Raw genomic sequence first — 13721 nt, 5'->3', positions numbered from 1 at the left:
ATCAAAGGGTGGAGAGTGCAGGAGCCAGCTAGAGAAGGGATCGGGGCCGAGAGCCCAGGGGCCAGCTGGGGAGGGAATTGAAGGGTGGAGAAAACAGGGGCCAGCTAGAGAAGGGATCGAGGGGCAGAGCGCAGGGGCCGGCTAGAGAAGGGATCGGGCGGCAGGACAGGGGCCAGCTAGAGAAGGGATCGGGGGCAGAGAGTGCAGGAGCAAGCTAGAGAGGGAATTGAAGGGTGGAGAAAACAAGGGCCAGCTAGAGAGGGGATCAAAGGGTGGAGAGTGCAGGAGCCAGCTAAAGAGGCAATCGGGGGGCAGAGAGAGAGGATCAGAGGTACGAGAGTGCAAGAGCCAGCTAGAAAGGGGATTGGGGGCAGAGAGCGCAGGACCAAGCTAGAGAAAGGATCACAGAGAAGAAAGCACAGGGGCCATCAAGAGAGGGCAGAGAGTATAGGGGCCATCTAGAGAGGGGAATAAAGGGTGGAGTGCACCGAGGCCAGCTAGAGAGGCCTCTGTGCATATCATACAGATCTGTGGTGGATAGATGCTTGCAACAAACAGGAAAGTGTGGAGTTCCTCTCACATCTGAGCCCATAGTAATCACTGAGGGACAGAAATCCCAAGCACTGGTGCAGAACCACTGTACAGCCCAGCCTATGTAAGGTGCTGACCACCATTCACACCCTGCAATTCCTGTATCCATGTTTGGGTTACTGATATTGGGAGGCTTCCAACATAGGCAGTAGACGGGGGGCTGCACCCTTCACCTGTGGCGAAGGTGTGAGAATTGTGCCCTGTCATGGTGCCCATCATGGATGGGCTGGCTGTCCTCACCTGAAATCCTGTAGAGAATGGAGAGCCTGAACGCGGCAGAGTGATGGTACTTGGTCAAGGAGATAGCGGAGGGAGAGATTCTCATAAAGTGGCCGGGTTTGGCAAGGCTCTCAAAGGCGCTGTACCCGGCCGTCCAGCGGTTCTTGTGGATTATAAAAGTGGAGCGTCTCTGGAAGTCGTCACTTCTCTGCCACTTAGATACTTGGAAGGTTCCATTACTTCCCAGATGTAAGAAGAAGTTCGGACGCACGGCCAACTCCAGGGACACCAGGTTTATGTCTGCAGAATGACAGCAGTGAGGTCAAGTCCAAGAGGTGGATGTTCAACATGAACACAAAGTACGCCCTAATCAATATAACTTCCTGACTGTATGCCATGACAAGCCACCACCATAATCCACCATTCTGAGAATCACTACTACAAGCGCTATTATCCGTAGATCCCTTATACCGAGAGCTACCACCTCGAGAGTCACTACTACAAGTGACTCTTACAGACATCCTCCTAGAAAGCATAGAGTGAGCCAAGTGTCACCACCCCGAACCTAAGATCCACTACCATAAAAACCAACACCCCAGATAGTTGCCACCACCCCAAAGAGTCACCAGTTTAATCTGCAGGAGGCATTTAATGGGCATATGGTAATTGCTGTCATTATTATGAGCCATTTTCTGATGCCACTATCACTGTAACCTGGGGCAGTAGCTGCGGGAGAGGCACTCATCTTCCCCTGTCACTCCCCGGCGCGCTACATGAAAGGGAGGGTCCTGGCTAGGTGTTGGTGTTGGTGCAAGCCACTTGTAGCCAATGGTGTTGGCTGGCCAAGATCATAGGTTTCAAAGCTCAATAAAGGAGACTCCTGTCCTAAAACAGTATTTACTGAACGGTAACTTGGTAAGGATTATGTACAAGGGGTGGTGGGTACAAAGTCTTATGGACATGTCCTTCACAGTGTAAAGCATTTTCACACACATGGTTTACTTCCACTGTAGTCTGCTCCAGGGCCAGTGAAGCCCACTGTTTTGCCCTACTTCGTCACAGCCCAGCTCGTCGCCACAGTCCTGATCAGCAAGGCTCTCTACCTGCTCAGCGGTTCCGCATCCTATTTCCTCCACTACTGGCACCCTGGATCTACTGCTCAGGACCCCCACTAGTCCCACAAACTCAGTCCTGTTACCTTCAGCATTCACCAAGCTCAGGGCTCCTCGTGACAGGTCATCCTATCCAGGGACCCCTTAAAGATGGAAAGCCACTCTGCCTCTTCAGTCACTTCAAGGTTGAACTACTCCCTTGTCCCTTAGTTTCCTTTGGTGGTGTAGTTCACCCAAACGGCAGCAATGCTCACAGACACTTCCTACTTGTACTTCAACTTGTCTGCCTATTTACAGGAAGTGGTTTCTTTCCCTAACACCAATCCCCTCCCATTATGGGCTAGTCCCAAGCATTAACACTATTTTACCCTAACATCACTTCCTAACTACAGTCACTATCTTGTCCTACATTTCTTAGTTCCTAAGCCCTAAACTACGTCTTATCCTATACTTACACTATGTCCTACGCTATACATTACCAACATTACTGCATCACACAGGAACATATCACATGACACAATATATACAAAAGACGCATGACACATTACACACAACGCGATTGGTGTCTTCAGGGGTAGGATGCGGCAGTCCAGTCCACACCCCTTACATCTCCATATGCAGAATCAAGGACCTGGTCCATGAACATATGATGAATGTTCATCGTCATTGAGGGCCTCACTCCTCTGACCAGACCCATCAGCTCCCTTCATGCCTCCAATAACTGGTGGCACAAGGAGAGGGTACCCAATGATGCTAGACCCCCAGTAACCTGGCAAAGTGCAGAGTATATCTCACCATGGGCTTTCGGGATGAACAATCCAGGGGTCATCATGAAGTCTGCGGTGTGTCCCGGCATCTCACACTCGTCTCTCATTGGCATCACACTGGTATCGGCCATCTGGACTGCCAGCACAAGACCCTGGTCCCTGTGACTGTGCAGCCTGTATGGACCTTTACCTAAAACTGAGGATAGAAGCATGACATCTAGCAGCTGGGATCAAATGACAAAGATGTGCTATAGGGTGTACTGGTACAAAGGGGCCCCAGATGACCCCGTAACCTTTTGATAGAACATTACATTGCAGTCTAATCTGATAAAGTGTATGGAGATGCTGTGACTGGGACTGGGATCAGCTCTCTACCCTAATGGTCGCTGTTTAAGCCCGGGCCTCCAATGGCTATGACAGGCAGATGCACTCACCTTTATTGTAGAATTCACAGTCATAAGCTGGAAAAGAAGAGACAAAAGATTAGATGAGAGCAGCTCATGCAACCATCCAGCTCTGATGTCATCGCTGGGTAATGACTGGCATCTGTCCCTGGATGCATCACTTGATCATGAGCATTATCTGCAGTGGAGCCTGCTTTATTACTCAGGGTTTACGCCACTGGGCCATAGCAGCAGATGGCATCAATGTGGGTCGGCGACACAAGCAGAGGGAAGGGGTGAAATGCATGAGCAGAAAGCAATGGCACAAGGGAAATGTGGAGCAGAAGGCAGCGGAACAACGCTGGAGCAATGGGGGGGATACAGTGCCAGTTAAAAGCGGAGGCGGCAGGAGCAGAGAGCGGAGGCGGCAGGAGCAAAAGGCAGAGGTGGCAGGAGCAGAAGGCGGAGGTGGCAGGAGCAGAGGGAGGAGGCAGCAGCAGAAGAGGGCGGAGGCGGCAGGAGCAGAGGGTGGAGGCGGCAGGAGCAGAGAGCGAAGGCGGCAGGAGCAGAGGGCGGAGGCGGCAGGAGCAGAGGGCGGAGGCAGCAGGAGCAGAGGGTGGAGGCGGAATGAGCAGAGAGCGGAGGCGGCAGGAGCAGAGAGCAGAGGGTGGAGGCGGAATGAGCAGAGAGCAGAGGCGGCAGCAGAAGAGGGAGGAGGCGGCAGCAGACGAGGCGGCAGGAGCAGAGAGCGGAGGTGGAAGGAGCAGAGAGCGGAGGCGGCAGGAGCAGAGGGTGGAGGCAGCAGCAGAAGAGGGCGGAGGTGAAGGAAGCGGAGGCGGCAGGAGCAGAGGGTGGAGGCGGAATGAGCAGAGAGCGGAGGCGGCAGGAGCAGAGAGCAGAGGCGGCAGCAGGAGAGGGAGGAGGCGGCAGAAAACGAGGCGGCAGGAGCAGAGAGCGGAGGTGGAAGGAGCAGAGAGCGGAGGCGGCAGGAGCAGAGGGTGGAGGCAGCAGCAGAAGAGGGCGGAGGTGAAGGAAGCGGAGGCGGCAGGAGCAGAGAGCGGAGGTGGCAGGAGCAGAGAGCGAAGGCGGCAGGAGCAGAGGGCGGAGGCGGCAGGAGCAGAGGGCGGAGGCGGCAGGAGCAGAGGGTGGAGGCGGAATGAGCAGAGAGCGGAGGCGGCAGGAACAGAGAGCAGAGGCGGCAGCAGAAGAGGGAGGAGGCGGCAGCAGACGAGGCGGCAGGAGCAGAGAGCGGAGGTGGAAGGAGCAGAGAGCAGAGGCGGCAGGAGCAGAGAGCGAAGGCGGCAGCAGACGAGGCGGCAGGAGCAGAGAGCGGAGGTGGAAGGAGCAGAGAGCGGAGGTGGCAGGAGCAGAGAGCGAAGGCGGCAGGAGCAGAGGGCGGAGGCGGCAGGAGCAGAGGGCGGAGGCAGCAGGAGCAGAGGGTGGAGGCGGAATGAGCAGAGAGCGGAGGCGGCAGGAGCAGAGAGCAGAGGGTGGAGGCGGAATGAGCAGAGAGCAGAGGCGGCAGCAGAAGAGGGAGGAGGCGGCAGCAGACGAGGCGGCAGGAGCAGAGAGCGGAGGTGGAAGGAGCAGAGAGCGGAGGCGGCAGGAGCAGAGGGTGGAGGCAGCAGCAGAAGAGGGCGGAGGTGAAGGAAGCGGAGGCGGCAGGAGCAGAGGGTGGAGGCGGAATGAGCAGAGAGCGGAGGCGGCAGGAGCAGAGAGCAGAGGCGGCAGCAGGAGAGGGAGGAGGCGGCAGAAAACGAGGCGGCAGGAGCAGAGAGCGGAGGTGGAAGGAGCAGAGAGCGGAGGCGGCAGGAGCAGAGGGTGGAGGCAGCAGCAGAAGAGGGCGGAGGTGAAGGAAGCGGAGGCGGCAGGAGCAGAGAGCGGAGGTGGCAGGAGCAGAGAGCGAAGGCGGCAGGAGCAGAGGGCGGAGGCGGCAGGAGCAGAGGGCGGAGGCGGCAGGAGCAGAGGGTGGAGGCGGAATGAGCAGAGAGCGGAGGCGGCAGGAACAGAGAGCAGAGGCGGCAGCAGAAGAGGGAGGAGGCGGCAGCAGACGAGGCGGCAGGAGCAGAGAGCGGAGGTGGAAGGAGCAGAGAGCAGAGGCGGCAGGAGCAGAGGGTGGAGACAGCAGCAGAAGAGGGCGGAGGTGAAGGAAGCGGAGGCGGCAGGAGCAGAGAGCAGAGGTGGCAGGAGCAGAGAGCAGAGGTGGCAGGAGCAGAGGGGAAGGAGCAGAGATCGGAGGCGGCAGGAGCAGAGAGCAGAGGTGGCAGGAGCAGAGGGGATGGAGCAGAGATCGGAGGCGGCAGGAGCAGAGGGCAGGGGCGGCAGGAGCAGAGGGTGGAGGCGGCAGGAGCAGAGGGTGGATGCCCAAGAGAAATGCAGGAGCAGAGAGGAGCAGGTCAGAAGGAAGGGGCAGAATACTTTCTTACCAACACTGGATATGTCACAATGTAGCACCGTTTCTCTCACACTGTAACCTGAGAAGTTCCCGCTTAGCCCCATGTGATACAGTGATAAGTATGAGGTGACCTCAATTTTACTGAGCACCAGTCCAAGCACCTGAGCCCCGAGCACAGCACAGTGGAGGGGAGTGAACTACAACCTGAGTAACGCAGCAATCTGAATAGTGAGTAGCATACGCCAGGATGGACCACACTTACGGCAAACTCGGGGCGACCTCCAGTCCACAGTGATTCCCTGCTGGCAGCACTGATGGGCATATGCCGAGACGCTGGCACAGAAACACTCACAGTCTCCACCGCGGTTACAGCCACATGTGTCTGACAGGCAGTTAGCGTAAAACCAAGTCACATCCAGCTGGAGAACACGAAAATGCACAAATCAATATCCTGACACACGGCGATACAGATAAATACCGCCAAGCCACATTATCCCCATCGCAGACGCAGTCGCACCCACAAATACAGCAGCATTGTTACTTATGCTACATCCACAGCACTACAGCACTCAAATATACCCTGTCACAGATACAGCCGCATCAATACCAACACCACGTCCTCACCGCTACAACACCCACATATACCCACATCACAGGAACAGCCGCACCAACACGGACACCACGACAAGACTGCTACAACACCCACATAAACCGCGTCACAGATACAGCCGCATCAATACCAAAACCATACCCTCACAGCTACACACCCACATATACGACATCACAGATACAGCCGCATCAATACCAACACCACGTCCTCACCGCTACAACACCCACATCACAGGAACAGCCGCACCAACACGGACACCATGACAAGACTGCTACAACACCCACATAAACCGCGTCACAGATACAGCCGCATCAATACCAAAACCATACCCTCACCGCTACAACACCAACATATACCATGTCACAGATACAGCCACATCAATACCAACACCACGTCCTCACCGCTACTACACCCACATATACCCACATCACAGGAACAGCCGCACCAACACGGACACCACGACAAGACTGCTACAACACCCACATATACCATGTCACAGATACAGCCGCATCAGTACCGACACCACGTCCTCACCGCTACAACACCCACATATACGACATCACAGATACAGCCGCATCAATACCGACACCACGTCCTCACCGCTACAACACCCACATATACCCACATCACAGGAACAGCCGCACCAACACGGACACCACGACAAGACTGCTACAACACCCACATATACCCACATCACAGGAACAGCCGCACCAACACGGACACCACGACAAGACTGCTACAACACCCACATATACCATGTCACAGATACAGCCGCATCAGTACCGACACCACGTCCTCACCGCTACAACACCCACATATACGACATCACAGATACAGCCGCATCAATACCGACACCACGTCCTCACCGCTACAACACCCACATATACCCACATCACAGGAACAGCCGCACCAACACGGACACCACGACAAGACTGCTACAACACCCACATAAACCGCGTCACAGATACAGCCGCATCAATACCAAAACCATACCCTCACTGCTACAACACCCACATATACGACATCACAGATACAGCCGCATCAATACCGACACCACGTCCACACCGCTACAACACCCACATATACCCACATCACAGGAACAGCCGCATCAACACGGACACCACGACAAGACCGCTACAACACCCACATATACCATGTCACAGATACAACCGCATCAATACCAAAACCATACCCTCACTGCTACAACACCCACATATACGACATCACAGATACAGCCGCATCAATACCGACACCACGTCCTCACCGCTATAACACCCACATATACCCACATCACAGGAACAGCCGCATCAACACAGACACCACGACAAGACCGCTACAACACCCACATATACCATGTCACAGATACAACCGCATCAATACCAAAACCATACCCTCACCGCTACAACACCAACATATACGACATCACAGATACAGCCGCATCAATACCGACACCACGTCCTCACCGCTACAACACCCACATATACGACATCACAGATACAGCCGCATCAATACCGACACCACGTCCTCAAAGCTATAACACCCACATATACCCACATCACAGATACAGCCGCACCAATACCGACACCACGTCCTCACCGCTACAACACTCACATATACGACATCACAGATACAGCCGCACCAATACCGACACCACGACAAGACTGCTACAACACCCACATATACCATGTCACAGATACAGCCGCACCAACACGGACACCACGACAAGACTGCTACAACACCCACATATACCATGTCACAGATACAGCCGCACCAACACGGACACCACGACAAGACCGCTACAACACCCACATATACCATGTCACAGATACAGCCGCATCAATACCAAAACCATACCCTCACCGCTACTACACCCACATATACCATGTCACAGATACAGCCGCACCAACACGGACACCACGACAAGACCACTACAACATCCAAATATACCACAACACAGATAAAATCACACCAACATTAGACAACATTTCTCATCTCCTCCACCCAACTGAGCGGCGATGGCTGACGTGTACAGGATGTCTGGGAGAATATAACCTACCTCTCCAACATTACTTTCAATATGAACAAATCAAACTCTCCATTATGGATAATTTAAGGGACGTTACTTTTGAGATTTCTCAGAACGAGTTGGATGTCATTTTGTCATCTCCAATGTGTACCCCTTCAATATGTGCTCTGTGCTCTGTAATGAGGTCTAATTTATTGGGGGTGCACCTGGAATCTTTTCTTAAATATTGGAGACAACAGTTGGAGGATGTGGAGATTCCCGATAAGATCAGGTTGGGTTGGAGTATATTTAAGAAACACATTATACATGAAGCGTGGAGGGAAACTCGGTATAAAATGATGCATGGGGCCATCTACGCCTTTAACATACCGAAAAAAGATCCACTATCAAATAGGCTAACTGAGTGTCCTAAGAGCCACCATCCTTATTCCGATCTACACGGCCTTTGGTCCTGCCCTGACTCAGTTTCATATTGGGGACAGGTATCAGATATGAGTAACACCATCGGGGGTCCAGGATATACCCTCTCTCCTTATCTAGCCTCCTTCTGAAGTAACACAGAGAACCCTGGTGGGAAGATAGGAGGCCCACCCAAATTGCTCCACACCCTGCTGATACTGGCAAAAAAACAGTTACTTAAATATTGGCTAGACCCCAACACTCCCCCATTGCAGAATTGACAGCTCAAATGAAACATTTTATGGGAGTGGAGCAACTAGACCCCCTTAGTAATAAGGAAACGCAAGTGGGCAAATTTCTTCTAAAGTGGAAACAGTTTATTGTAACTTGTTCCTCACTAAATTAAAAAAAGAAAATGGTTGAACCCTTCACTTCTACAGCTTGATATATATTGGAGGACCTCAAAAATAGCCTGGGACTACTATGCTTAAATTAAAGAAGGGGAGAAAGAGTAGGGTAGAGAAATCACTGGGCTGGGGTCTCCAGTCTAAACATAGACTGATGGCTGATCATGATGGCTTTAGCAAGGAAAGACGAGAAGCAATGGGATGAAACTGAATGGGAGGAGACACAGATTAGATATTAAGAAAAACTTTTTGACAGCGAGGTCATCAATGAGTGGAACAGGCGGCCACGAGAGGTGGTGAGTTCCCCTTCAATGGACGTCTTCAGAGGCTGGACAGATATCTGTCTGAGATGATTTAGTGAATCCTTCTTTGAACAGGGGGTTGGACCAGATGACCCAGGAGGTCCCCTCCAACTCTACCATTCTATGATTCTATGATAATCAGTTATAATATCAAAAAGTAAAATGTAAAAAACTGCAGTAGCGCGGCTGCTATAGTATGATCAGATAGGCAAAGAGCCGCAGTCTCAAAGCACCGTATGCCCTGGTGCAAATAATAGTGAAATGATAAAAAGAAAAGAGATGCGCTGCAAACCACTCATAAAATACCAAGAGAGTGATTCCTACCTGTCTAAGAGAAAATGGTCGTCCAAATGAAGCACTTCAGATACCGCGTGCAGCTTCCAGGGGTCCTTTGAAGAAGTCACAACTGCAACTAGAGGTGATGGACAAGTGCCGGCGTCTGTAGAACAAGCGGTGAGTGTTGCCGAAAATGGGTTCAGACGGCATATTAACGCCGGAGATAGAGGGCTGCAGAGACCCTCAGAGACTCGGGCTTTCAGGTACATGCAGCCGTTGCATTAGGTGGATACAGGGATGAAGATCATGGGTGAGAAGAACTGCAGACAGCCTGATAGGTGACCGGCCGGTCACACCCGCAGGATTGCTGATGATGAAGGATGTGAGCGCTGAGTATCTGTGTGACGCCACAACAGCCGGGGGTTAATTAGTGATGAGCGAGCACTAAAATGCTCGGGTGCTCGATGCTCGGGTCGAGCACATTGGAATACTCAGGAGCTCGACCCCATCAACATGCCCAATGTAAGTCTATGGGAAACTCCAGCATTTCTCAGGCGGCTCCCCCCCGGCGGTCTGCAGAGGGCCTAAAAATTGCCCAAATCGATGGGAACAGGGCTCAAATGACATGGGAACGGCATGGGGAAGACCCCTGGAAGCATTTCTGACCCCCAGGTCACTGCTGTCAATAACGTTGTCAGAGTATTACGCCACTTTTACGGACTCACAATAAAACATCCAAAAACGAAACCAAAATGGATTTTCCTGGGAAATATGTTAAGGAACATCCTTTCCAGGGTAATGACGTGTATATAAGGCAAAATAAATAACCAAAACCAAAAATACTCCTCCACACGTTTGGCTGTGTTCACACGTAACGTTTTTGATGCGTTTTTGCACTTTTGCATTGCTTTCAACCAAGACAAATGCATTCACCGGGAGATGTCATTTTAACATTTTACAACCTTATCTGGCCATGTGCTGTGTGACACATCATCAGACACATCCTGCTTCATTTACGAAGATAGGACTCTGAAAGTCACAAAGCCTATTTTTATAGGGCCATCAGGCGGTCTTTACTATTCTTAATGGGCCAGCAGTCGGCCCTCACTATTCTTAGAGAGCCATCAGCCGGCTATGTTTTATTGTTCCCATTACTAAAGAGTGGGTCTCCTATACAGTTATTGCGTATGCAGTGAGTGGCAGGGCTGCCCAAAATTGGGACGCACCCCAATACCACTTTGAAAATTTGGACGTACCCCAATACCCCTTTGAAGAGACTAAGAGGAGGGCCTCCTGAAAACAATGTTCCCATTATTAGGAAGTGGGTCTCCCATTATATTTGCCTATGCAGTGAATGCAAGGATTGCCAAAAATTTGGAGGCACTCCAAAGCCCTTTGGAAGAGACATGGAGGAGGGCCTCCTGAAAACAATGTTCCCAATTAGAAAGGATAGGGTCTCCTATCCTTGTAATGCCCATGCACTAAGTGTATGGGGTGACAAACATTTACCCCTGGGGGGTATACATGAACATACTGTAGAAAAAAAATTTTTTACGGGCATCATAAACACCCTTTAAAAAAATTATGTGGGTGTTGCATCACGGTCCACGGTCACCCTGGTGATATGGTGGTGGAGGATGAGAATGAGGAGAAGGAGGAGAACAAGAGCAAATAGCCAAAATGAGGAAGCGTATAGCCATGTGTGGGTGTGAAGAGGTGCATGCGAATACACCTCCCAAAAAAAGACACTGGATTTGAGTTTATGTTACGCTGCTATCATTCAGTGGTGTTGAGAAGTCTGGCCCAATCCAGCCCTTGTTCATTTTTATAAGAGTCAGCCTGTCAGCATTTTCAGTTGGAAGGCGGATGCGCTTATCAGTTATAATTCCACCAGCGGCACTAAAAACCCGCTCTGATAAAACACTGGCGGCAGGGCAGGCCAGGACCTCCAAGGCGTATAGAGCCAGTTCATTCCACGTATCCATCTTGGATACCCAATAATTATAAGGCACAGCGGAATCACGGAAGACGTTGGTACGGTCGGCAAGGTACTCCCTCACCATCTTCCCAAACTTTGCACTCCTTGTGAGAGTACCCCGCGCCTCAGGGCCTGTGCGATGGGAGGGGCTGAGAAAATTCTCCCAGAACTTTGACAGTGTTCCCCTGCCTCTGCTGGATTGAAGTTGTGTCTCTCTCGCCTGTACTTCTTGGTTGTCCAATGAACTGTGACCTCCACCGCCAGAGTTTTCAGATGGGATTTTTTTTAATAGTTCCGCAACAAGGGTCTTCTGGTACTGCCCCATTTTTGTAGACCTGTCCGCCTCAGGAATAAGAGATATAAAGTTCTTCTTGTAGCGTGGGTCTAGAAGTGTCACCAACCAGTAATGACTGTCGCTCAAAATTTTGAGAATGTGAGGGTCATGGGAAAGGCAGTGTAACATAAACTCAGCCATGCATGCCAGACTGCTAACAGGCAAGACTTCCGTGTTCTCACCAAGAGGACGAGTGACCATGCTCTCCTCCTCCTCCTTCTCTCTGTCCTCTGGCCATCCACGCTGAACAGACGGTATGACAGTTGTGCAGGTAGTACCGTCTATAGTGCATGAAACTAGCTCCTGATCTTCCTCCTCTTCCTCATTGTCACCCAATCCACGTTGGGATGAGATGAGGCTTGGCTGTGTGTAATCACCCTGTATGGTTCCTTGCTCCATCTCATCGTGCTCCGCCTGCAATGCATCCTCTTTGTGAGTAGAGAGCGTTTCAGAAGACAGAGAAGCGGGATGGTGACGCTAATTATGGGGTCATCGCCGCTCACCATCTTGATGGAGTCCTCAAAGTTTTGGAGGATGGTACATATGTCGGACATCCATGTCCACTCCTGAGGTCTTATGTGTGGAGTCTGAACTGAATACCGACGGCCTTGTTGATGCTGGTACTCAACAACTGCCCTCTTCTGCTCACAAATCCTTCCCAACATCTGCAGTGTAAAGTTCCAATGCGTGGGGACATCACACACTAGTCAGTGAGCCGGAAGCTGCAAACGCTGCTGAAACATGGCAAGGGCGGCGGAAGCTGTAGGTGACTTTCTAAAATGGGCACACAGGCGGCGTATTTTAACAAGGAGATCCGTCAGCTCCAAATAGAATTTGAGAAACCGCTGAACCACGAAGTTAAGCACATGGGCCAGGCATGGTACGTGTGTGAGCTCGCCTCGCCTCAGAGCCGCCACCAAGTTCCGGCCATTGTCACACACGACCATGCCTGGCTGTAGGTTCAGCGGTGTGAGCCACAGATCTGCCTGCTCTTTCAGAGCTGTCCACAACTCTTCAGCATTGTGCGATTTGTCACCTAAGCATATTAGCTTCAGCACAGCCTGTTGCTGCTTGGCCGAGCCAATGCTGCAGTTCTTTCAGCTTGTGACTGATGAGGTCATTTCGGAGACGGAGGCTGAAGAGGAGGAGGAGACTGAGGAGGATGAGGTGCAGGAGCTGTAGACTGTGGGGGCAACCCTGATTGACCTAGGGCCCGCAATCCTTGGCATCGGGAGGACGTGTTCCGTCCCAAGGTCTGACTGGGTCCCGGCTTCCACTATGTTAACCCAGTGTGCCATTAGCGAGATGTACCGTCCCTGCCCACAAGCACTTGTCTACGTGTCCGTGGTTTGGTGGACTTTCCCGGTAACTGCGTTGTTGAGGGCACGGCTAATGTTTTGGGACACGTGCTTGTGTAATGCGGGGACGGCACACCGGGAGAAATAGTGGCGGCTGGGGACCGAGTACCGAGGGACGACCGCCACCATCAGGTTGCAGAATGCTTCCATCTCCACGAGCCTAAAAGGCAACATTTCGAGCGCAAGCAGTCGTGAAATGTGGGAATTTAGTAGTGTGACCTGTTGCGCGTTGTGCTTGCGCTTGCGTTCCAAGGACTGGGGTGTGGACAACTGAACGTTGCGCTGGGACAAGGACATGGACGTGCTTCCTGATGCTGCTACTTGAGAGATTGCAACGACAGGTGCAGGGCAGGAGGCATCTTCGCATGCACCATAGACAGGGGATTGGCTTGCATGCACAATAGCGGAAGAAGCAATGGTGCCACCTGCAGACACTGTTCTTGGACCCTGGGGTTCGGCCCACAAAGTCAGGTGCTTTGCTGTCATGTGCCTGATCATGCTGGTGGTGGTCAGGCTGCTAGTTTTGCCACCTCTGCTTATGCTGGCCTGGCAGGTGATGCAAAT

The 13721-nt window shown here is 52.2% G+C and overlaps 1 protein-coding gene across 1 annotated transcript in view; it reads right to left on the bottom strand.

Moving 5' to 3' along the window:
• OTOG (otogelin) overlaps positions 1-13721 on the bottom strand; it is a 650929-nt gene that overhangs the window by 315665 nt on the left and 321543 nt on the right. The window contains exons 27-30 of the mRNA XM_073657941.1: positions 5730-5886; positions 3124-3150; positions 2718-2885; positions 832-1110 (exon numbers count right to left, since the gene is read on the bottom strand). Coding sequence (XP_073514042.1) covers positions 832-1110; positions 2718-2885; positions 3124-3150; positions 5730-5886 — 631 coding nt within the window. The remainder of the gene's footprint in view (positions 1-831; positions 1111-2717; positions 2886-3123; positions 3151-5729; positions 5887-13721) is intronic.

This window comes from Phyllobates terribilis, unplaced genomic scaffold (assembly GCF_046119375.1).
Source record: "Phyllobates terribilis strain yellow unplaced genomic scaffold, ASM4611937v1 Scaffold_13__5_contigs__length_258822181, whole genome shotgun sequence".
Classification (NCBI taxonomy): Eukaryota; Metazoa; Chordata; class Amphibia; order Anura; family Dendrobatidae; genus Phyllobates; species Phyllobates terribilis.
Note: the sequence above shows the minus strand (reverse complement) of the source record. Positions and strands in the feature narration are given on the sequence as shown.